General features: G+C 42.3%; 2 protein-coding genes across 2 annotated transcripts in view; both read left to right on the top strand.

The window, feature by feature from the left end:
- Window positions 1-910: 910 nt before the first annotated feature.
- LOC138961399 (uncharacterized) overlaps window positions 911-26,106 on the top strand; it is a 61,814-nt gene continuing 36,618 nt past the window's right edge. The window contains exons 1-3 of the mRNA XM_070333019.1: window positions 911-1,299; window positions 8,110-8,262; window positions 10,243-10,573. Coding sequence (XP_070189120.1) covers window positions 10,475-10,573 — 99 coding nt within the window. The 5' untranslated portion in view covers window positions 911-1,299; window positions 8,110-8,262; window positions 10,243-10,474. The remainder of the gene's footprint in view (window positions 1,300-8,109; window positions 8,263-10,242; window positions 10,574-26,106) is intronic.
- Window positions 5,737-8,266, top strand: LOC138964830 (nuclear speckle splicing regulatory protein 1-like). Its single transcript, XM_070336918.1, has 2 exons — window positions 5,737-6,461; window positions 8,110-8,266. The coding sequence occupies exons 1-2, from the start codon at window positions 5,737-5,739 to the stop codon at window positions 8,264-8,266; spliced, it is 882 nt and encodes a 293-aa protein (XP_070193019.1).

The following is a 26,106-nucleotide window of genomic DNA, read 5'->3' on the forward strand; positions in this document are numbered from 1 at the left end:
TCCAGATTATACACTGTTGACAGTTGATTTACTAAATGATCCCATCTTACATGTAGTTTTAAGGCTTAGAATGACATAAGTTTGTTTTAAGAGGTACTCGTGGGCATAAAGTCTTCAAAATCGTGACTTTTGTTATACTCGATATTAATGAGACCAATGTCTGACGTCACCGAAGTGTGATTGAGTGTGTGGGTGTGGGTGTGAGTGCGTACGTGCGTGCATGCGTGTGTGTGTGTGTGGGTATGTGTGTGTGTGTGTTTGAGTGTGTGTGGGTGTGTGTGTGTGGGTGTGTTTGAGAGTGTGTGTTTGTGTGTGTGTGTGTGTGTGTGTGTGTGTGGGTGTGGGTGTGTGTGTGTGTGTGTGTGTGCGTGCCTGCGTGCGCGTGTTTGTGCGTGCGTTCATGAAAAGGTCAAACGATAACTTTCCCATAATTATGATCGGTGATCAATCTGATGATGACCCCACAAGAAAATGTCAGTAAAAATTACAAAAACGGACTACAAAAGCATGTATCTCAGTGCATGTTTACATTTCGTACAGGCAGAGATTAACATATATAACCTATGCAGGATGATATAGTGCACACAATGTAACGTAACGTCTGCTGTGCACCATATTAACCAACATTCATCGAAACACACACTACAGGCTAATTAAATATGCGATTGAACTTTGGAGAACTTGATCTCTGAGACCTTACCGTGTCGTCCTCGATAGCTCACGCTGCACTGAATTATGCCCCTTCGTAACCAGGAGCGCCAAATCGCAGACGACAGGAATGCGACCGAGAGTAATACACACAATGAAAAAGGCGTGTTGTGAAAACTAGGCTTTCATTCAGTGTAATATTGAATGAAACATTTCTACCCAGGTTGCGTTTGAATGAGTATGGGAAAAAATCAATTTGAATAATATTCGTGCGGTCGTGTCAGCTATGGAAGGAAACATATTTGGTGACACTTTAATGTTTTTTACTCATTTCTTTATGTTTATAAGAGCTCACTCTACTGACATTTTAATGAAAACTTGTTCGTCTGTGGTGGCATGAAGTACATTTTTTTGTGAATGTCCTCTGTGATTGTGTGAAGAAGATTGCAGTCAGTCCGTTTATATCATACGTCTGTGGACCTGCGTTCAGCTGACGGTTTCGGTTGAGTGTACAAATGAAGTTGCCACTGAAAACACATAAATTGTGTCAATATCATAGTCTTCCGATCCGTGGCTAGATATGGTCGGAAATTGTTCGATGATGCTGCTATGCTGAGCTCGTGATTTACGTAATTGTCGACCAGGCATCGTGTAAGTACAACATATTTTTACTGTTTATTTTGCCTAGTTTTCGTTACTGGAATGTGTCAGTACAAACTAATTTCTGCTGTTCACGTTTTGTTCTCCTGTCATTAGTTAAATGTGTAAAGTGCTAAATAATTCCCGCTGTATACTTTTTGGTCTGTCTTTACTTAATTTTGCTTTTTTAAATTAAAGGCACAGTAAGTCTCCCGTAAACCATCACAGATACTGTCAGGCTTTTACACACAGTACAAACACCCTTCCATTTGAACGCTCACCGAACGGGAACATTCTAGGTGCCCTACGTAAAGAGCGAGCAATAATCAAAGAATTAATTTTGTGGATTCCGATTGTCTCCTCACACAATCGGACCGTGGTGCGTTTTGGCGCTAGGGCCACAAAAAAAATTGTCTGTTTCTGATAACATGGCAAAAAAAAATAGGGTCGGTAGGTAGGGATTTTTTTTTTTTTTTTTTTTTTTTTTTACCCCAAATGTAGACCAATAAAACTAACTTTAAAAATCGCTCAAAGAGACTGGATTCACTATACATAGAGACAAGACACTCAACACATTTACAAATCGTCAGCGGACTTTCGTTTTCACACGTTTTTGTTGTTCATTTTCTCACCCTGTCCTTTACCACCAAAAAAAAAAAAAAAAATTTGAGTTTGGAAAAAAAAAGTTTAGGGTCGGCGCCGAAATTTAGGGTCGGTCGGGTGACCAGAAACAGACAATTTTTTTTTTTGGCCTAGACCTTATTTTTAAAATCTAAATAATAAATTGACAGCTTGTTACACAAACATTCTTAAATCATAAAAGAATTATTTTTTCATCAAGACAAGATCAGTACAATTCGAATTTTTGAAAGTTTGAAAAAAGAAAATCCCGGAAGCAGGGTCACGCAAGGTCGTGGTTCTCGTAGCAGACGACGGTTTATGACTATTGCCAGTTCCTCTGAACAGTCAAAAACCATCGCTAGAGTTCTTGTGAACCACTGCCGTTTGTTTCGTGCATCGTCAGAGGTACATAATAACGTGCTATTGCAGATAAGCTCACAGCGAATTACAAACTGACGACTACATTGTGAAAAGGGGAAACTGGATCACACGAGTTCACGATGGCTCAGGGGTAAGATAAACCACGCAAAAATAAATTCTTTGAAAATTGCTCGCTCTTTACGGAGGGCACCTAGGATGTTCTCAAGCGGTGAGTGTTTAAATGAAAGGGTGTTTGTACTGTGTGTAAAAGCCTGACAGTATCTGTGATGGTTTACGGGAGGCTTTCTGTGCCTTTAAAGAGCAAGTGTGATTTACTAGGAATCAATCTCCTGACACATTGAGAAAATAACAAGCATTGAAATGAACAAGCGACCTTATCCTCAGAAATGCATGATCGCCCCAAGCTCATACAAGTTTATGTTCCTTATTCTCCAAGACATTCTAACACTTACGTACACAGTCATACACAAGACCCATGCAGCTTTTAGATTGTTCATCGGACAAAGTCGTTGGATCAAGACGTTTTTTTTGTTTGTTTTTAGTTTGTATAATCACACATAATTATAAATACAAGCATTGTTACAGTAAGGTTTTTGTCTGTTGTATGCATGAGAATCATAACCATGCAAAAGAGGCAGAGCGTGTATAATATGGTTTACGTGATAATTTCTTTTTTGTTGTTGTTGTATTTGCCAAGCACATCATTGTGGGGCTTTTAATCAATAACATGCATCCGTCTACAATGTATCATCATTCATCCTTCAACATGTATATTAAATATGTAAATGGCAAGTATACAAGACATATATATATATACAACATTAGGACATAACCGACAGACGGACTGTGATGATTTACTTTGTGCGGCAATCAGCATAAGCTAATCGAGACAATGAATCTCCAAAGATTCTTTAGATAGTAAGCCGAGACTGTATTTGTCATAGTGACGTCACACTGTAAATATCGATGACGTAATTTTCGTAACCCTGTCTCTTGTCTAGGAAACACGAAGGTTTGGAAAGTATTTCTTATAAACATAATATTATTGCTAAGACCAGCGATAGTGGCATGAAGCGATGTCAATGTTCAGAATTGCTTCATGATTACTAACATTCTCGTCCATTCGAGAGCAATGTAACCTAGGTATTGCTTGGCGACAGACAACAATCGTCGTAACGTAAAACTAACGATGAGTCCCAGTCTGTTCGTCAAGACCCGAAGAAGTCCTGTACGAAAGATTCTAGGCAGACACTGAATTCTCTTCACAGAGGATTGGATCAGCTGTTTTATTTGTATACCTATATCTACACTGAATTCTCTAACCTGTACGTCGATGAAGAATAACCACTTGGTGTAACCTGTTGTACCTGTTGTCTACGTCGACCTGTCGTCACTGGATCGTCGTCGTCCCAACATTTGCTGTTCGTCATCCTGTCTTCATTATTTCTTCGACCTCAAGCTAAGCGTCTAACACTATAACTCATCGTCATCATATGTTCTAAATACTGTGTTTTTCACCAGAAACTTTTGAAGAAGAATGACTTGTGTTCTCCCATTGTGGGCATCTATTTATTAATTAACCTGTGATAAATAGAGGATGTTGAGAATTTTGAACAATATATAGTTAGCCACTTATAAACGAAATTGTTCAAACTAAATTAACGCTGTTGTGTATTCTTTGGGCAAGAGAGTACAGTGTCAGCACAGAAAGAGATTGTGTAGTGTATATCTCAACCAAACGTTTATACACTAGACCAATTGGTAAAATCGTCACACTGGGGGCTCGTCGCGGGATAAATAACAGCATCTAATCCTTTACTTTTGGACAAACCCAGTCAAATTCTCTTCGAAATTTCTATCCACTGTGTTTGTTTGTCACTCATTGCTCATCATCATATAAAGTGTATAATTAGTTTGTGTTGTTATTCATTATTATGTAGTATAGTCGTTTCAGTCGATATAGAAATATAACAGTTGATCAAGTGTTGGAAATTCATGACAACACTATAAATTGAATAATTGAATAAAGCACTTTAGAGTTTAGTTCCCCATTTTATTATGCTGTTCTAAATTCACGGTAAAGTTGCTGTGATCAAGAGCGAACACTATTGATCGAACCGTACAAATCCCAGTAGGCCAAATTTGTTAGCATACATTTTCTACAGCGGGTGGTTGGCGGGAGTCTGGCGCAAGTTTGCGAGGGCAAGATTGGCTTCGTCAGAAAAGCTGAGTGTCTGTGTTAGTGAAGTAGTTCTTAATAAGTTCCGTACTTCACGCGACTATTGTAGACAGATAGAATAAACAACAAGGTAGTTGGTTTATCATATCTCTACAGTAAAGGTGTTCTACCTGAGATAATAATAATAATAATAAGAAGAAGAAGAAGAAGAACATTTATATAGCGCTAAATCAAAAACTTTCGTTAAAAAGGCTTGCTCTAAGCGCTTGACATCTAAACTAAAAACGTCATTCACACTCTTTACAATGAGGTACAAGAACTTCATGTCACACTCTTTCATTCAGTATAGCACCATTCACACAGTTGTTTTGAGATACGTTGGGAATAACAATAGCTGTCGTCCGACGTAAGAAGGATTAACACAAGATAGTCTGTAAAGATAGAATAAACAACAAGGTAGTTGGTTTATCATATCTCTACAGTAAAGGTGTTCTACCTGAGATACGTTGGGAATAACAATAGCTGTCGTTCGACGTAGGAAGGATTAACACAAGATAGTCTGTAAAGATAGAATAAACAACAAGGTAGTTGGTTTATCATATATCTACAGTAAAGGTGTTCTACCTGAGATACGTTGGGAATAACAATACTTGTCGTTCGACGTAAGAAGGATTAACACGAAATAGTCTGTAAAATTATTGTGACTTTTACAAAAAGAATCGTATAACCCAATAGTGTTAGATATCGAAGATAGTAGATATAGATAGGTTGATTCGTGGAAATCGTACCGAACCGTGTACGTACGTTATTTGAGATAACGTGATCTTTGCGAGAAATTCATTGAACAGAATTTGGTTCGTGCATCAGTAGCACCACGAGATCCGTGGTCGGTGTTCGGTAATTGTTTTATTTCCAAAGTTACCATTTTAAAATAATTCGTTTTCAACGGTTTGAATTTTCAAAGAGTAGGGGTCCGATTAGTTATGCAGGCCGAACCAGTTCACGATACGAGGAGTTCTCGTAGAACAGTACCGCCTCATGAACGTAATCGGAGTCACAACCCCACAGATGAAGAATTGTCGGAAGACGACAAAGAAACGGAGGAAAGAGATTCGAGCTTGTCAAATCGAGATAACCCTCATTCCCATGTCCGAGGACATTCCCAGGAACGACTTCCGAAGACAGCAAGTTCATTTTCGACTTGGGCTAAAGAAACATTGGCGCTAGGTCGTGAATTAGGTTACGAAGGACGTGATCTTCAGGAATTCATGCAAGAAGAACGTCAACGTCAAGACGAGAGAGAAGAACGTCAACGTCAAGACGAGAAAGAAAAACGGGAACGTCAAGACAAGAAAGAAGAACGGGAACGAGAGCGTCAACGTCAAGACGAGAGGGAAGAACGCGAATTTCAACTTGAGCAGTTAAGGATCCAGACTACAGCCCAGCTCAACGTGAACAACAACACGCCCAAACCTCGTCATGAAGGCGACGATGACAGGTACAACAACACGCCCAAACCTCGTCATAAAGGCGACGATGACAGGTACAACAACACGCCCAAACCTCGTCATGAAGGCGACGATGACAGGTACAACAACGCGCCCAAACCTCGTCATGAAGGCGACGATGACAGGTACAACAACACGCCCAAACCTCGTCATGAAGGCGACGATGACAGGTACAACAACGCGCCCAAACCTCGTCATGAAGGCGACGATGACAGGTACAACAACACGCCCAAACCTCGTCATGAAGGCGACGATGACAGGTACAACAACACGCCCAAACCTCGTCATGAAGGCGACGATGACAGGTACAACAACACGCCCAAACCTCGTCATGAAGGCGACGATGACAGGTACAACAACACGCCCAAACCTCGTCATGAAGGCGACGATGACAGGTACAACAACACGCCCAAACCTCGTCATGAAGGCGACGATGACAGGTACAACAACACGCCCAAACCTCGTCATGAAGGCGACGATGACAGGTACAAGCCGAAAATTCCTAACCTCGAAGACCGTGATGACATCGAGAGCTGGTTTCATCAGTTTGAGCATTACGCAGAAGATTGTCATCTAAGTGAAAAAAAGAAAGCTTTTTGTAAGTATATGTTATGTTGTATGCTCTCACTCTGTGTACTTGTTATCCATGCTGTAAAACACTGTATTATGTCTCAAGAGCTATTCTGCTGGATGGAAGATAAACTTTATGGACTGGGTGGCCGAGTGGTAACGCACTTGCGCTCGGAAGCGAGAGGTTGCGAGTTCGACCCTGGGTCAGGGCGTTAGCAATTTTCTCCCCCCTTTCCTCACCTAGGTGGTGGGTTCAAGTGCTAGTCTTTCGGATGAGACGAAATCAATCAACCAATCAATATGAGGCTTATATCGCGCGTATTCCGTGGGTACAGTTCTAAGCGCAGGGATTTATTTTTTTATTTTTTTATTTTTTATTTTATGCAATTTATATCGCGCACATATTCAAGGCGTAGGGATTTATTTATGCCGTGTGAGATGGAATTTTTTTTACACAATACATCACGCATTCAAGAAAGGTACAGTGTGTACTCTATGGTGGTATAGGTCTACTTCAAGAAAGGTACAGTGTGTACTCTATGGTGGTATAGGTCTACTTCAAAAAAGGTACAGTGTGTACACTATGGTGGTATAGGTCTACTTCAAGAAAGGTACAGTGTGTACTCTATGGTGGTATAGGTCTACTTCAAAAAAGGTACAGTGTGTACACTATGGTGGTATAAGTCTACTTCAAGAAAGGTACAGTGTGTACTCTATGGTGGTATAGGTCTACTTCAAGAAAGGTACAGTGTGTACTCTATGGTGGTATAGGTCTACTTCAAGAAAGGTACAGTGTGTACTCTATGGTGGTATAGGTCTAGTTCAAGAAAGGTACAGTATGTACTCTATGGTGGTATAGGTCTAGTTCAAGAAAGGTACAGAGTGTACTCTATGGTGGTATAGGTCTTCTTCAAGAAAGGTAGTGTGTACTCTATGGTGGTATAGGTCCACTTCAAGAAATGATCGAGCAGTGAACAGATTAGTGAACCTACCGAAGAAAGCGAAATTTTGCCCTGGCACACAGCAATACCAAAATGCTGTTATACTGTGGCAGTGAAGAGGTTAAAACAAGTTCATGTTGTTTTGATTCCCATTGCTGAAATGCTCAAACTTTTCCAAGACAATCAACAGTCTGATAGGATTGTGCAGGTTGGTTTAAACAAAACTTTATGAAATTTTGGTATCGTGACATATTTATATGGGTCATTCTCAGAAATGGTGGTCCAGTGAGAGTGAGTAGGGGTGAGAACATTGCTAACGCCCTGACCCAGGGTCGAACTCGCAACCTCTCGCTTCCGAGCGTAAGTGCGTTACCACTCGGCCACCACTCGGTCCGTTCGTGTACACTACATTGGGGTAAAAACGGTCATACACGTAAAAATCCACTCGTGCTAAAAACATGAGTGAACGTGGGAGTCTAAGCCCATGAACAACGAAGAAGAATAAGAAGGTGACTGGCAATGCCCCTGCTAAAGGACTGGAAGCCTTGTCTCCCCCTAGAACTCTTGAGCTGTGTACTTCATGATTCTGTCTAATTTATTGTTTATTTAATCTTTTCCTCAGAGTGGTGACTGGCGGTGCCCCTGCTAAAGGGGAGGAAGCCCTGACTCCCAGTTCCACCCGGCACTCTCTGGCGGAGTGTGACCGTGACGCCCCTCTCTCCCCCGTCACTGGTGAAGCCAAGAGTGGAGATGAGCTGCAAGCACAGGACACGCAGTAAGAGCTGTTTATTGATAGGACAGTTTGATGACGTCATATTTTACCGTTTGCCAAAAGGTCGAGGCAGCACTTTCACAGTTACAGTTTTTCATCAATTTGATCGAATTTCTTATCACACAATCTCAGATCTAGGCCAAATTATGGGATTGCATTTCAGCTTGGTCACTTAAAGTTTTGTTATTGAAATGTTTGTTCGAAATATGTCATTTTTTCAAATTTTTAAAAACTAATATTTGAAACAGAAAATTTATATTGGTGTATTCCCTATTGCGTCCTGTATCTAAAACTATTTAGTTTTGTTGTTTTGTATTGATAATTATGCTTTAAAATGAAGAAAACCGATAAATAACCATTATCTTTATTTATGAAAAAAGACACTTAAAAACAACTTCTATCTATTCCTTATCATTTTCTGATTCCAAATATATATAGTTGCATGGTGTTTGACGTTGAAAATATGCTCAAACTTAACAAACTCGGATCTTTGAATGGAAATTATACTTCCAAGCTCCAAAAGCACGTCATTTCAAGTGTGGAACACGCTCATGACGTCATACTGAAAGGTGATGAATTATGGCTTCACCTTGCGATGTTTCATTTCAAACATGGTAACATTTTTAAAGGGGTTTCTTTCTCAGATTTGTGTTTGCCCTTTGTCTGTCTCTCTATGTCTCCGTCTGTCTGACTGATTCAATTTAATGTGTAATTACTTAGTTTTGCAAAAGTCAAACTAAGTATGATATACCTAATTGATTCAGGTCTCTAAATTCTTATTGTAAAATTGTGAGTTTTATTCAAAACAAATTTAATTGGTGTTTTAAACTCAATAATGGGGCATGCTGTGATGAGCAGAAGAATGTGTGTTTACGAGCAGAAAAAGCCCATCAAAGTCAAGAATCGTGTTTTTCTTTTTCTATTTTCACCGTGTAGCTTCATACAGACACTAAGCAACAGTGTAGTATCACTTCCAGTGCAATATCTTGTACTTTAATGTTGACCATCTGTGTAACACTTTATTGATCTGAGCTGTTCACACATATGAAACGCAAGGATGTGTTAGCATATTTACGGAGCCAGAACTGTAATATTTACTTTTTACAGGAGACCCATATAAAAACTGAGGCCGAAAACTTTCTTCGCTCAGCTTGGGGTTACAATGTATGGGTAGCAGGAAAAGAAACAAATAAGAATGGTGTGGCTATATTATTTAATAATAATTTTATGTATAAAATGCATAATGTTATCCGGGATGATAATGGTTGTTATATCATTATGGATGTTGAGTTAAATGATATAAGAGTTACACTTGTTAACATATATGGTCCCAGCAGTGGAGATCACCCTGAATTTTTTGATGAAGTGATGGGTAAAGTCCAGACCATCGGAAATGACTTATTGATTATGGGTGGAGATTGGAATGTACATTTGAATACAAAATTGGATGCGCGCAATTATGTTAGTGGTGTTAATCGCCCCAAGTCAAGGTTGAAAATTAAGGATTTGATGTTACGACATGAATTGATTGATGTATGGCGAGAACTGAATCCTGAGAAAAGGATATATACATGGCGTCGCTTTAATACTGTAAAACAAGGCCGTCTTGATTATTTCCTTGTGTCAGACAATGTAATGAACAGACTTAATGGAGTGAATATAGGCTCGAGTTATCAATCAGACCATAGCCCAGTGTATATTTCACTTAAATCTGAAGAGAAACCTAGAGGCAAACCCTATTGGAAATTTAACAACTCGTTGTTGCGTGATAAGGAGTATGTAGATATCATTAAAAAAGTGATATTTGATATTAAGAAACAGTATGCAAAGATTGATGATTTAGATGGTATTGAGAATATTTTGAATTGTGATTTACATTTAGAAATAAACGACCAGTTATTTTTGGAGGTACTCCTTACGTGATAATTTTGTTTACACGGGAAGGTACTTGTTTTTAACTTGTTGATTTTGTGTTTCATAAAGGATGCAACCATGCTAGAGATGTGACATCCAGCGTTCCCAAGCCATCCTCCACCTTCTGTATATATTGCGCGTTGACCATCGCGAAAAGAATTCCACACGTTTGATCAACGCGAAGACCTACTTTCATCGCCAGATATGGCTGTCGTGTGTTTAAACAACTTAAACTGAGGTGTACTCTGCGCGTTATTCGCAAGGGTTGCTGAGTGATTTCGTCGCTTCGGCCTCTATCATAATGCCAAGGCTGCTGAGGCTGATTCGTCGCCAGAGGAAAACGCTGCTGGTGTTGACGATCATGTCAATTGTTGTCTTCGTCGCCCTCCACACCTGGACGGTAAGCTTATGCATGCACAGCCCGACCTGGAAAAGACAAGAAGGGGGAGGGGGAGGGGAGGGGGGGGAGGGATGTGACCAAGAACATTCTCATTACATTCATGCATATACAGACAGATAGGCGACTGAACAGACGCGCGCGCGCGCACACACACAAACACACACACACGCACGCACACACACACACACGCACACACGCACGCACGCACACACGCACACACAAACATCCACATCCACACACACACAAACACACTAGCACGCACAGTGTTCTATTCCAAAGCTTTCTTCTGTTCACTGGAAACGTCGACGTCATGGCATCTACCACCTATATCTGTCTCCTTTGAATCTGAAGGCGTGATCCTTCCTTGAACGCTACGGCATTCCTTACTTTTTAAGTGGACGATCACCCCATGCTTAGGAAAGGGAAAGGGGCTGTGAGGAGAAAAGAGCTTCAAAGATGCATGCCTCCCATCCCCACCCCAATCAAACAATCATTGGCAAGTTCGAGCTTTGTATTTCAAAAGACTTTTTTTTTTTTTTTTTGTGCTTAACGCCCAGCCGACCACGAAAGGCCATATCAGGGCGGTGCTGCTCTGACATATAACGTGCGCCACACACAAGACCGAAGTCGCAGCACAGGCTTCATGTCTCACACAGTCACATTATTCTGACACCGGACCAACCAGTCCTAGCACTAACCCCATAATGCCAGACGCCAGGCGGAGCAGCCACTAGATTGCCAATTTTAAAGTCTTAGGTATGACCCGGCCGGGGTTCGAACCCACGACCTCCCGATCACGGGGCGGACGCCTTACCACTAGGCCAACCGTGCCGGTCAAAAGACAATGGTCAATGCACTCATCAAAGAAGGGATGGTGGAATGACTTCGCCCATGAGATTTTTGCTCTATTCGTTGGAATACATTTTGGAGTGCTTCCTTCCTGAAGAAATCACACTCCCAGTTTTATATATTTTATTTTGTTAGTGGACATTTTTCTTTGCCTCTCCTGCAAACGCGCAACTCCTCACATATGTGCAAACGTCGTATGCGCTTTCAACCTTTGCCTAAGAAGACTCAATATGGTTGCGTACCCTCAAATGAATCTAAATCTAGCGTTTTACCTTTCCTCGCGCAGGCTGTCGAGAATGTGGAAGGAGGCCACTTGAAAGACTCAAAGACTCACATATTTTATGTTCTCGCCAAACAAACTATGAAAGCAAATGGAAAGTGTTTAAGTTGAAGCAGACAATACACCAGGTCACATTGACTACCAATTCTACATGCAGTCGGCCCATGGGGTCCAACAGACACAGGTCCAGCTTTTCACAGACGCACATGTATGCTTTCTATAATAATGGTTTCCATCGATGCCGCAGACTCGGAAGCTCCCAGAAAAAAACAGTCTCTCCCTCTAAGATATACAGTCGAACCTATCTATAACTACCACCAAAGGGAATTATCCAAAGTGGTCGTTATAGACATGTGGTCGCTTTGGGAAGGCGAATGAAATAGGACAAAAACCTCGTCGGGGTTTCTTTTGGGTGGTCGTTGTGGGCACGTGGTCGTGATTGAGAGGTGGACGCCGGCACAGGTTTGGCTGTACAGTGGAACCCCCCTTTAACAACCTCCACAGATCTGAGAAAATCAGGTCTTAAAAAGGAGGGAGTCAAAATGGGGGTAATTTTACAGAGGTTATGAACAGAGAGTCTGAGAAAACAAAGTCTTCTTCTTCTTGTCGTTCGCTGTTAAAACAAGGTCTTCTTCTTCTTGTCGTTCGCTGTTAAAACAAGGTCTTAAAAAGAAGGGATTCTTATATTGGGGTGTGTCTTAAAAGAGGAATTCCACTGTATAGACACAAGTATAAAGCCCCAGCGGTCTTGTAGTCGCCCCCCTCACCCCCCACCACCCACCCCCCCCCCCCCCCCCCCCCGTGGGATCAATCGTGTCATATTGTAGCGATCGCCGAGGTTGACATTCTCCTCCCTGTTTAGGGAAGGCGGAGAGAAGGAGGCACCGTTTGTTTTCCTCCAGTCGTTGCGTCGCTTTACCCCTCACCTCCTATATCATCCGTGCCCCTCTCCCGCGCTTCCGCTCGTTGGTTTCAATGTTTTTGTTTGTTTCTGCGACAAAAAGCAGGGCGACATTTTCCCCTTGTCTGCTCCTGACCTATGGGAATATCTTTGATGCTGTAGTCTCGCGCGCTCGCGCTGTGGTCACGTGGTACGCACGTGCAGACCGTGACTACTGGCGGACGTGGATGTGTGTGGCCGTGGTTTTGCTACTACTACCGCCACCTGACGGACACCTTTTTCTGTTGGGCTTAGTCCCTCTCTCTCTCTCTCTCTCTCTTTCTCTCTCTCTCTCTCTCTCTCTCTCTCTCTGCTCTTTTTTTCCCCTTTCTTTCTTGTTTGGCGTTTTGAGAAAACATGCAGTTTAGTTTTCTCACGAGATCCTGCCGATTTGTGTAGGTCCTTAATGCATACATTTGGAAAGGATTCTGAAATCAAACGAAGATGTTCTCGCAGCAGAAAAGTAGCAAACAGACGTGTGTTTTTTTTTAATGCAGCAAAAGAAAATCAGGCCAATAGAGAAAAGACTAGAAAAGAAAAACCAATTGATACAGAAATATAACATTGCTAGCAATCGGTGACTGAACAATTACATTCAGACTGACCGCATTTATTTTTGTTTGTTTGTGTGAGCTGTAAACCAACCGAATTATTTTACAAAATAATTGGCCAAAAAAATCAGAAACACAATAGGAAGTGTACGTTCTCTCACAAAACTTAAACAGTCTCATCCACACGAAGAGGGTTTGGCTGAGGGTTTGTCTCTCTGTCTCTGTCTCTCTGTTCCTATCTCTGTCTGGCTGGCTGGCTGGCTGGCTGGTTGGCTACCTCTCTGTCTGTGTCTGTCTGTCTGACTGTCTATCTGTCTGTTTGCCTCACCACCCCCCTCCCCCACTCTCTCTCTCTCTCTAACTCTCTCTCTCTCCGAGTCTACTTCAGTTGCAAACCTTCTCTGGCGCAGCATGGCAAACCGCGCTGATAAACGGAGCCAAGACGGAGAACAAGACACGAGTGATTAACCCAGCGATTAGGGATGTTTAAAACTTTGATGGGGCGCTGTCTCAAGTCGATAATTGTGTCATCACTAAATGACGAAGCCTTCTTGATGAACTGCAATGAGTTAATGGGTCCGCTTCCGTCGCGACCCGGGCAAGGAGAGGGTTAATAAGCCGCAATTTGCACGTCGTCTTTTTAGCGCCTTCCCGCGCTCATCCAAAGTGTCGTCTGCGACAAAACGAGGCCTATGAATATTTGATGACGTGTCGTGGGAATGAGTAACCGCTTCACTACTGCGGGGCATCCGCCGGACGTACTTTAATAATGGAGTCCGATTCTGGATGGAAGAACTGCGCCAATCACGGAAGTTTCAACAAATACTAATCCAAAGAAGAAGAAAAAGAGAGCAAGAACAAGAAGAGATTTTTTGGCTGAACAGCCTTGAAATACGCTATGAAGGTCATGTCACGTCAAGCAAGAGGTTTCAGATACCCAGTAAGTTTGCATTCGTAATAGATTGTTTTTGTTATCTTTCATTGAAAGTATTATTATAAGCGCTTTTTTCCGGCATTTTACCGTTTGTATCTCAAAATACGGTGAACGAAATCGTAAAGGAATCTAGGTCATTTTATTTGACATTCGGCTTTTTACACCCCCGGTATAGGGGTGTGTATAGGATTCGGTCGATGTGTTTGTTTGTTTGTTTGTTTGTTTGTTTGTTTGTGTTCGCATATAGATCTCAAGAATGAACGGACCGATCGTCACCAAACTTGGTGAACAGGTTCTATACATTCCTGAGACGGTCCTTACAAAAATTGGGACCAGTCAAACACACGGTTAGGGAGTTATTGGTGGATTAAAATTATACAAGGACTTATAGAGGGACATCTTAATGGTCAAAGGGAAATAACCATTCTCACTCAGTCACTGCCACCAACTGAGAAGGTTATTTCCCTTTGACGGGGGTGTTTTTCCTACCTCGGAGGAATTTTTTGTTTTTGTTATCTTTCATTGAAAGTATTATTATAAGCGCTTTTTTCCGGCATTTTACCGGTTGTATCTGAAAATACGGTGAACGAAATCGTAAAGGAATCTAGGTCATTTTATTTGACATTCGGCTTTTTTTTCAACTTCCTTTCTTTCTTCCTGGTTCATTTTTTGTCAGTTTTGTTTTTCCTTTACGCATTCAATCAATACGTACGTATTCGTCTTAAGACTGGTCTATTTCTTCAAGTATGTAGTCAATATACTCCGGGTACACTGGGGTTAAGAAGGAGCCCCTGGTGCGTGTATGTGAGTGTGTGAGTGTGTGTGTGTGTGTATGTGTGCGTGTGTGCGTGTGTGTGTGTGTGAATGTGGACGTGTGTGTGTGTGTGTGCGTGTGTGTGGAGCGTTTTTCAAACTACTGGATATATGATGATAAAATTGTGTATATGCAATCGTCAAGATCATATCTGCCGCACGTTTTCTTGATTTTTTTTTATAAGTTGATTTGATGATGTAAAGGGACCAGACCACGCTGTTTTAAAGGTTATTAGAACCACTAACCGATGACTAAAGGTTAGAGAAATGCACCTAAAGATTCCAAAAATGTAAAGAAATTCACCGATTCGTAGCTTTATCATTGTGATTTAATTAAAAACGTTCCGCCAAATTCGTCTGCTAAACGAGACTTCGAAATGGCCGCCAGTAGACGAGAACCGGCTGTGACGTCATTTCGTGTACAGCTTTGGCTCAAGTGGGCGTTTGCCTACATCGAGCCGCATCAACAACACGCCGAAGGAATGCGCACGGCTGCTGATAGCTATGAAGTATAGAAAAAAGGTTCAGGCATCAGTTGTCACCTTTTTCCGATGGGCTTACAACTTCTGCAGCAAGACTGATTAACTGGAAACGGCCAACGCAAGAAAACCTGGCACACACAAAACAGCTGTTGCCTGACGCAGTTCCAGTTCCGACAATTGTTGACCACTCACAGGAGGTCAGAAACCGGATACCAATGTCATCAGAACGATCTGCTTTCACTAAACGCAGACGAAAGGAAGTGAGTACATGCATACTGAATGTGTTCTGTAAGGGATAGGGGTTCAGTGTCACTGGGCGTTTTTGTCAGACTGACAGTATTTGTAGTGGAATGGCATCTGTTCCTAATTTTAAGCACATGTGTTTAGATTACAGATTAAAACATATATCTGTTACTACATGTCCGTCCCCATGCACCCACCTTAAAGTTCCCTCTCTCTCTCCCTCTTTTACACTCACCTGGGTAATCGATGAGTCTCAGGTTTAATCAGTGTCCGTCCATATACACATAGACATTCACACAAACACACACACGTTGTTATAGTTGTTATCTTTTAATTCAGTGTTGTATTAAATGGATAAAGAAATCGTTAATACAGCAAGCTTGCATGAATAATTTGCTGTTGTCCTTTTTTTCAGATCAGGTTCTGTAATACAGTAATTATAATTAATACAAGTACAAATTCATGTTTGCAGTCATACTCATAGTGTGTGAGTGTGTGTGTGTGTGTGTGTGTGTGTGTGTGTGTGTGTTTGTGTGTGTGTGTGTGTGTGTGTGTGTGTGTGAAAAGCACTTTGATACTTAAAACATCTGTGTTATTTGATTTTATTACAAAACTGCAGTCAGAATATTAAGCAGACCTATTCCAACAATACATTTTGATCAGCAGTAAATGTAATGTCAAATTATGAACAACAATCATGTGAGCAGATATATCTAACAGAAACAAATAGTCTAGCAAAATAATACAACCAAGTACATGTTCGGACATCATCATCCACATCAAAACATTGATTGTAGGAAGAGCACAACTCTGTGTTATTACCACTGCTTCAGTCAAACTGCCAGTTCAACTTTATCTCTGTGGGTTTTTTTTTCTCTCAGAGTAACATGGGAAAAAAACCTTTAAAAAACTTGCATGCTACAGAGCTGGATTGTTTCTAGTGATCATGCAGCATGATTTATCCGCATAGAAAACTACTGAAACACCTAAACAGAAATAACAATGTCTACAGAAAAAATCCACTGTTTGATTGCTGTCTGTAGTACTCCTCTTGCTAACAGTGGCATTAAAATAATTAAAACTAAGCTATGCTCTCTTGGGGGGGGAGGGGGAAGTGCTCTAAGTACTTTTTGTGTCTACATAGGCAAAACAAAACTATGCAATGTTTCAGATTTCCTGACGCACCCTATGTTTTTCCTCCTTATCCTGGACTATTTTGGACTCTTACAAAAACTTGTGTACTTCAAAAATGACAAATCTTAATTTTGCAGGCTTACGAGGAAATTGACTCTTCTCTTACAACCAGAATACACCATGATTTCAAGCAAATAAAAAACTACATGCACCTGTGAAAAAAACACTTTAATTCAAGAAGTTAGACCTCCTAACCCCAGCTTTTCAATTCAATTCAATACGTTGTTGATGTTGATTATGGAGCTTAACGTCCTCCCGTGTACAGAATAACATCACATAAAATCGCACTCGCAAAACATACAAAACACATAAAATGTACACATCAGTACACACATAACCCAAACCACACATATCCATACCAGCACCATCACACACATATCCACATACATACTCTAGTTTGTACATTATAAAAATAAATACATTATGATTAATATCATTACTAGTCAACTTAAATTAAGGCTCAAAATAGGTCTTAAGATGGATGTTATTTAGTGTAATGAAGAGATTATAAAAACCAAAAAAAGCTATGAGAAAGAAAAGTATGAAAGAATTATGCCCATTCTCCAGTGAAAGTTCTGCTGATTGTGGTAACTTTTTTTCTGTCTAAAACAGGCATCAGGTTAACTGAACGAGCTGTTTGAGGGGGTGGTGATCCTAACACTGGCCTATGGCAACACTGGCCTATGGCAGCTACAACAAAGCTCTGCATACACAGCAAGACTACAATGCAACAGTGCCCAGACTTTGACTGCTACAGCTAGACCAGTTGACAAAGCTCAAGTTGTCACCAAGCAGGACGCCCCAACTGGCGACCAACTATATAGACTGAGGCTGCCTATCTCCAAATCTGACAAAGCAAGAATTGTTACGCAAGCTCCACATTTCTGTTTGCAGTTTAAGCCGACCTTAAGTATGCAATGGTTATGCACATCCCCCCCCACACACACACACACCCCGCAGTTGAGAGTTGTAATGTACCTTTTATTTATCTTACATACATTTGAAGCCTGTGTAGCTCTGTGACAGAAAGAGGTCTCTGATGGCAGCGACCAGACAGGCAGGAAGAACTTTCCTGTTCTTTCGGAAAGTCAGTGAGTGTGCAACTTGTCAGTATGTTCTGAACACATCAAAACATTTTCTTTAATGTAAGCTACATAATATCATGTGGATGCACTGATTGGGTGTAAATAATAACAGCAATTGGTACAGTCAATTCACTAAATGTGCAACAAAACCCTAATCATCAGACATTTTACAACAGCAAACTTCAACAGTCCTTTTACTTTCCTGAATGTCATTATTATTTATTAAAACATGCATCTAGAGCAACATACATATAAATCTTCTTTTATTAAAGTTCACCTGAAATTCAGGCTGCTTTCCCATGCAAAGTACAAATGCAAGTGTCCATAAACCAGGGTTTAATACATGTAGTATGTGAGTGAGTTCTGATGAAAAAGTGATTGTGTTGTAATATTGGTTATTACTGAGTGTTGATGTTACAATGATTACATTATAAAAACAACAACAACAGAACAATGTGAAGAGCAAACTTCTTCTGTGGGCATGCAAGTGAGTTAATTTTGTGTGTGTGTGAAACTATATTTGACTGAGTGTCACATTTAAATGACAACAGTTTTCTTGATAGCCTTTAAAAACAACAACAAATACATACATTTAAAAATCAAACAAATATAGTCACATCAAAAAAAGTTGTATGTACACCTTCGTGGCTGGTGATGCATTCTTGCTCCCCTGCAAGTTTTCATTCTACAATGTACCTCAGGCTAGCTTCCTCTCTCTCTCTCAAATCTGCCCCTCCCACACAATACAACAGGTACAGTGGCCACTCTGACACCAGTCTCTGAAATAATCAAGAACAGTTAAAACTGCGATGAGCTGTTGTTCTTTTACTCGTGAATGCAATGCATGAACACTTAAACAATATCCCACTTATTCGCGAGTGCGTTGACAAGGCGAGAGTGAAAAAATAGCACAGACTCGAAAGCAGACGATAAGTTCAGCACAGAGAGCGGGCGTGTTTACCTTTGATCGCTGAGACAAACAGAGTCGCAATTTTCATCGTCACTGTCTTTTCACTACTGCTGGAAGTGGCCTCCGCTCCTCATCTTTCATGCTTGATTCGAGGAGAGAAACTGGTAGTTCGAACATGTACGGTTCAATTTCGTCTGCAGTCACGCTTGTTGCCATGTTGGTAAACGGCATCTTCACACTGTGTGACGTCACGGATAATTTATTCATAAGCCAGTCTCGCGAAGATCACGCGGCACAATGGCGGGTCGTTTTGGAGAAGAAATCCGTCGCTTCGGTCACAAAATTCGTCGGATTACGGCCTTACAAGATTCCGAAGTAAACCAAACATTGTTGAAGACGGTAAGAAAGTGGTTTTCTAACTAACTGCAAACATCGGGAAGTGTTCGGTCGCGCAGGAACACGATTCGAAGCGTTTTTGACGCTAAAGCAGCATGGTCTGGACCTTTAATATCCGTCCGTCAAAAAGTTGAGGGCGCATATGGCGGCAGGAAAAAAGGAGAAAAAAACGTTGAAAGGGGAAAGCATTTATCTGAAAGATAGAGGGAAAGAGACAACTCACAATGAAAAAACTAAATGAATGGAATTTAGACAACTTCAAAACATTGACATGCGATGGAAAAATCTGTGTACGTCGTTTTGGGTTTGGCTGCAGCAAAAATAACCTAATGAGTACATTTTTGATCAGATAACTATGACAGGCGCAGTAGCCCATTGGCTGAGAACTTCCTGATGATTTCTTGCCAGTGGCTCGCAGTGAAAAGCACGGATTACAAAAACAGAAACCATTAATCGTACACTTGCATGACCTTGTTTTGTTCAGTCCAAGATCAAGAAATGGCCAGATTTCGATGAATAAGGTCATGGGTCAGATGGAAGAACAGAAAAGGCCTAGCCTGGCCATTTTAACGCAATTTTTAAGTCAAAAACTCCTGCACATTTCTTCTGTGTTCGGTATGTTCTGAGTAAGTCTTTCGCTAACAATATATTATTAAATTCATATGACGCTGCTTTATCAGTTTGGAAAAGCGTTAACGTATAGTTTTTAAGAGGAACTGTGTTTTCTTTTGAAATGAATACTCTCTCTCTCTCTCTTTCTCTCTCTCTCTCTCTCTCTCTCTCTCTCTCTCTCTCTCTCTCTCTCTTGTCCCTCTTCTAAATCTCTGTCTTTAAAACGCACACACGCGCACAGACGCACACGCACACACACACACTCACACACACACTCTCTCAAACACACACACACGCACACACACACATACACATACACACACACTCACACACACAAACACACACAAAGGGGAAAGAGATATTGTGTGAGAAAATAGTGAGTTCGGGACGAAGTGGCAATCAGCTATGGCTGAAATATTAATGGCTGCCTCAAGACATGGCATTGCCTTGCACCTGCCTGGCCGTTCATCCTCCCTGCCACCCCCCCCCCCCCCCCCCCCCCCATCGCCACCCCTCTCTCGCTTCTTCCCTCCATTTGATTCACGACAGTCACAAGAAAAATCGGGCGCTGAAAAGAGGGGCGAAAATTGGTGAGGGTGGCTTGGGGTGGGCGAGAAAGGGGGAAGGAGAGAGAGAGATGAGGGGGTGGGGGGGGGGGGGGTAGCTGGCCGGTACAGAGTCTTTCGAGGACAGAGACAAAATGAGGGCAGGGAGAGGGGACCATTCTTGTTATGTTTGTTTCTTCTTCTTCTGTTTCTTCTTCTTCCTACCTAAGACTTTAAAATTGGTAATCTAGTGGCTGCTCCGCCTGGCGTCTGGCATTATGGGGTTAGTGCTAGGACTGGTTGGTCCGGTGTCAGAATAATGTGACTGGGTGAGACATGAAGCCTGTGCTGCGACTTCTGTCTTGTGTGTGGCGCACGTTAAATGTCAAAGCAGCACCGCCCTGATATGGCCCTTCGTGGTCGGCTGGGCGTTAAGCAAACAAACAAACAAACAAACAAACTTCTTCTTCTTCTTCTGTCCCTTCCAGTGCAGGGGAACCCTCTTGAAGACCTCAAAAGAATCTAAGAATATCGGGTCTTAATATGGATGGGGTCTTAAAATAGATATACATTTACAGAGGTAATGAACCGGAAGTCTGAAAAAGTAAGGTCTTAAAATTGGGTGTTCCACTGTAGTCATCTCTGTCCCTCACTCATTCATTAAGGCACAAACAAGACAAGAGGCGAAGCCATCAAGGCTCACGTAAGAAATCGACAAACAGTAACACAAACTCAATCACTCCGTCACACACACACACACACACACACACACACACACACACACACACACACACACACACACACACACACAGAAAGAGCATAGGTGAAACTGTGCAAGAAAGCGAGACACTAGATCTAGATCTGTCTGTCTGCATGTAGCCTACTTACAGGGACACGACTGCCAACTAGTCTCGGCCCGCTCAAAATAATAATGACCGAGACTTTCAGTACTTCCTTCGCGTGACGTCTAACCCTCTTACGTCATAATGTGACGTCAATGTAATGTGACGTCTTCAAATGTTGGAGTTTCTACCACAGACATACACACGCACGCACGCACGCACATACGCACGCACGCACAGACAAAGTTACGATCGCATAGGCTACACTTACGTGAGCCAAAAATAGTCTGTATGCGGTAACATAGGCACACAAAAAATAGGGTCGGTAGGTCGTTATTTTTTTTTCTCCAAAAAAACATATTTTTAAGTTATTTTGCCAAAAAACAAAGATTTTTTATTTTTTTGTAAACTGGTTTTTTTTTCTGGTTTTTGAAAAAATGCCCCCCAAAAAGTCTAGGGTCGCGCGAAAAAATAGGGTCGGTCGGGATACCGTAAACAGACTATTTTTTTGTTTGTGCCTAACCATTAGCTACTTGTAGTATTGATAGACTTGTGCCATTGTGTATTAATTCCTTCTGTGCTTTCTTCTCTCTGGTCGACTTATATAGTCTTCGTTATCTCCTTCTTCTTTTTTTCCTCTTTTCTTTCCTCTTCTGGTCTCCTCCGTATTCTCCTTGTCCTTCCTGATCCTGTTTTGTTCCTTTTCTTTTTCGTCAGCCTTTTATTGTTTAGCCATGTTTCATACAGAAGAATGTACATGAAATAGTTTCCACTCAAAACTAAATGTTCGACTTTAACGGCTCATCCCAGGCATGTGCATGATTTAGGTGTAAGCAACGCACTTGGTTACGCTACTCGTTGGAGAGCCCCGCAACATGGCTGAAGGCAGAAGAACGATAGAAAAAAAGGAAACAGGACAGAAAAGGAAGAAAACCCGGAAACTATCAAGAATATCAAGATCCATAATGCCCTTTGAGCGGCCTGTTCGATACCTATCTCTTGCAACTTTGGGCTCTTTGCTCTGTGGGGAGAATCGCGTGTAAAACTCGCTTCAACGCTATCGTATTTCCACCAGCAAAAGCTCGACAAGAATCACGAACAAATAGCTGGTGGGAGATTTGCAGATCATGGCTCCTGTGGTACAGAGCGCACTGAGGCTCCTCAAAACGGAGGCAAAGAGAGAAGCAGCGTCTTAATAGGAAGGAGAGGGATCTTCTTCTTCTGAAACTCCCACGTATACTCGTGTTTTTGCACGAGTTTGTTTGTTTGTTTGTTTGTTTGTTTGCTTAACGCCCAGCCGACCACGAAGGGCCATATCAGGGCGGTGCTGCTTTGACATATAACGTGCGCCACACACAAGACAGAAGTCGCAGCACAGGCTTCATGTCTCACCCAGTCACATTATTCTGACACCGGACCAACCAGTCCTAGCACAAACCCCATAATGCCAGACGCCAGGCGGAGCAGCCACTAGATTGCCAATTTTAAAGTCTTAGGTATGACCCGGCCGGGGTTCGAACCCACGACCTCCCGATCACGGGGCGGACGCCTTACCACTAGGCCAACCGTGCCGGTTTTTGCACGAGTGGAATTTTACGTTTATGACTGTTTTTACCCCGCCATTTAGGCAGCCATACGCCGCTTTCGGAGGAAGCATGCTGGGTATTTTCGTGTTTCTATAACCCACCGAACTCTGACATGGATTACAGGATCTTTTCCGTGCGCACTTGGTCTTGTGCTTGCGTGTACACACGAAGGGGGATAAGCCACTAGCAGGTCTGCACATAAGTTGACTTGGGAGATCGGAAAAATCTCCACACTTAACCTACCAGGCGGCCGGGGCCGGGATTCGAACCCTCGACCTTCCGATTAAGAGGCCGACGTCTTACCACCCCGCCACAGCGCCCGTCTGTGAGAGGGATCTATTTGCTTTGGATCATGATTGTACGACTATTCACAGAAAACCAGGGAAATTTCCCTAGTTATTTGGGTCAAAAGGCGGACAAATCCTAACTCCAATCTGAGCAGTCCACCTACTCCGTCGTAGGGCCTTGTGTGTTGCGGAGTGACGTTTTTGTAGACGGACAACGTCACTGCGTCATGACTTGAATAATCCGAGAAAGCGAAAATAAAAACAAAATTAAAAAAAGAGAGTATTCAGTTGCATCAAAGACATATAAGTATCATCTAAATATTGATCCCTGTTGGCATTCAATGGAGCTTAGTAACCGAACAACGCTGGTCAAAAGTATATAGGCCCTATAGCGACCACAAAGTCAAAATGATCGCGTGTAGCTCAATGAAAAACAGGCAAACGAAATGTGTTAAAGGTACTGAACTTGTCAAATCCAGGTGCCCGGAGCCCCTGGGGCTTTTAGTCATACCTCAGGCAGCTATCCGCTAGAAGAACTACCAAGTTTCACTTGTTGACTTGCACCCAAAGAGTCAAGAACTGCGATTTTTTTACGAATTAATTTCGTACTCGGACCCGGCTGGTCTTGACCTATTTTTGGATCTAAATTTAGATCAGGTAGATCACCACATCATGCACAAAAAGACACGTCACTATCAAACTATGTCAGACGTCATCATGAGTTTGTGTAAAACAAAATGGAGGCCGGAATCACTCAGTTGAATCGAACTCCGACCAAACACCACGTAATAACTAGGTTAATTTATGCACTCGCGTGAACAAGAAACTGTCGAGCTTCACAGATGTCGTCGTTGGGTAGTTTTGGGTTTGTTTTACTACCATAGGAGGATTTTTGAACTGTAAATGCACTCAGCTGCAACAAAAACGCAAAACGAAGGCTGTGAGCTGCACTGTGCCTTTAAATGTGCCATCCAAATGGGTGGTAGACGAAGCGAAACTGGGTGCCACCCAAATGGGTGGTACGCAGTCGCGGGGTTAGATTGGTTAACATTGAGATTTGTTCTAATTTCAACCATCAGACCCTATGGCTTGTTCCCACCCAGTTGGGTGGCACCCAGTTTCCCCTCGTGCATCTCAGCTCAGTAGTCCGAGGCTGCATGAGCGTTGTTTTCCCACCTCGGTTTCCAACGAACGACCAGAGACCGAATCTGGGATAACCCCGATTCCATCCACAATGAGAGATGATCGTTTTATCCGATAGGTTGCGCACGACGACCGCTGGCGACACCTGTTGGCGGCGAGGGAGAGGCGCGTGCCGCGAAGAAACCAGCAATAAGCTTCATTGATTGAAATGTAAAAATGAAACATGAAATATTAAATCTCATGTACAGTCGCACATGAATGTCATAAAATGGGAAAGAAAATCAAGGAAAGAATGGAACTTTCGTTGTTGTTTTTGTTTTCTGATAACTTTGTTTATACGCCAGACAAGCGGACCCTTGGGCAGAGGTGCACGAAGCGAAACTGGGTGCCACCCAAATGGGTGGTAGACGAAGCGAAACTGGGTGCCACCCAAATGGGTGGTAGACGAAGCGAAACTGGGTGCCACCCAAATGGGTGGTAGACGAAGCGAAACTGGGTGCCATCCAAATGGGTGGTAGACGAAGCGAAACTGGGTGCCACCCAAATGGGTTGTACGCAGTCGCGGGGTTAGATTGGTTAACATTGAGATTTGTTCTAATTTCAACCATCAGACCCTATGGCTTGTTCCCACCCAGTTGGGTGGCACCCAGTTTCCCCTCGTGCATCTCAGCCCAGTAGTCCGAGGCTGCATGAGCGTTGTTTTCCCACCTCGGTTTCCAACGAACGACCAGAGACCGAATCTGGGATAACCCCGATTCCATCCACAATGAGAGATGATCGTTTTATCCGATAGGCTGCGCACGACGACCGCTGGCGACACCTGTTGGCGGCGAGGGAGAGGCGCGTGCCGCGAAGAAACCAGCAATAAAGAAGTATCAAGGGAAACAACTCGATCAGATAAAACACGAGAACAACAACCGGGCAAGGCATGAACTGCCCGGACTGCGTTGATGGCGTGAAAGCGAGAGGGAAGATATGAACTAGTCCTGCATATTTTGACGGCTACTGTCAATGCTTGAGTGAGTGTTTACTGCTTTATTGTTTAACATGTTTGTCATTCATGGCCAATAAAGGATGAGTTCGCATCGATGAACCAAAAGATAAAAGCACATATTGGCAAGCAGGTAAAGACTCGTGTAGGTTATTGGTGTCAGTGGCTGCTTCTTTTCACTACTTTTCCCCATAGCTAATATGCGAGTCGATCGTATCTTAGCCACAAAAAAACAACCAAGCTTTATTGAAGATTCCATTGCCAAACAGAAAAAAGATGTGAGAAAGACATGTGAAGTATATCAACATTTTGTAAGGTGACCACAAAGACACGCAGGCATATTTGCATTGTCGTCTCAGTGTTTGTCCGTAAAATATCTGCTGTATGTAGCTCGTATGCAACAGCAGGACGCTGTTCCGATAGCTGGTCACAAATATGAAGGCCATGATTACGGCCAGACATTTAAAATCATAGTAAAGCGACTTCTTCGTGATACATCACTGCACCTTCCCCTCTCTTTGTCTCTCTCTCTCTCTCTCTCTCTCTCTCTCTCTCTCTCTCTCTCTCTCTCTCTCTCTCTCTCTCTCTTTGTCTCTCTCTCTTCTCTCTCTCTCTCTCTCTCTGTCTCTCTGTCTCTCTCTCTCTCTCTCTCTCTCTCTCTCTCTCTCTCTCTCTCTCTCTCTCTCTCTCTCTCTCTCCCTCTGTCACTCACTAACGTTCTTTTTGTCTCTGTCTCAGTCTGTCTGTCCGTTTCTGTTTGTCTCTCTCTCTCTGTCTCTCTCTCTGTCTCTCTCTCTGTCTCTCTCTCTCCTTCCCTCTCTCCTTCCCTCTCTCCTTCCCTCTCTCCTTC

This window comes from Littorina saxatilis, linkage group LG1, assembly GCF_037325665.1.
Source record: "Littorina saxatilis isolate snail1 linkage group LG1, US_GU_Lsax_2.0, whole genome shotgun sequence".
Taxonomy (NCBI): domain Eukaryota; kingdom Metazoa; phylum Mollusca; class Gastropoda; order Littorinimorpha; family Littorinidae; genus Littorina; species Littorina saxatilis.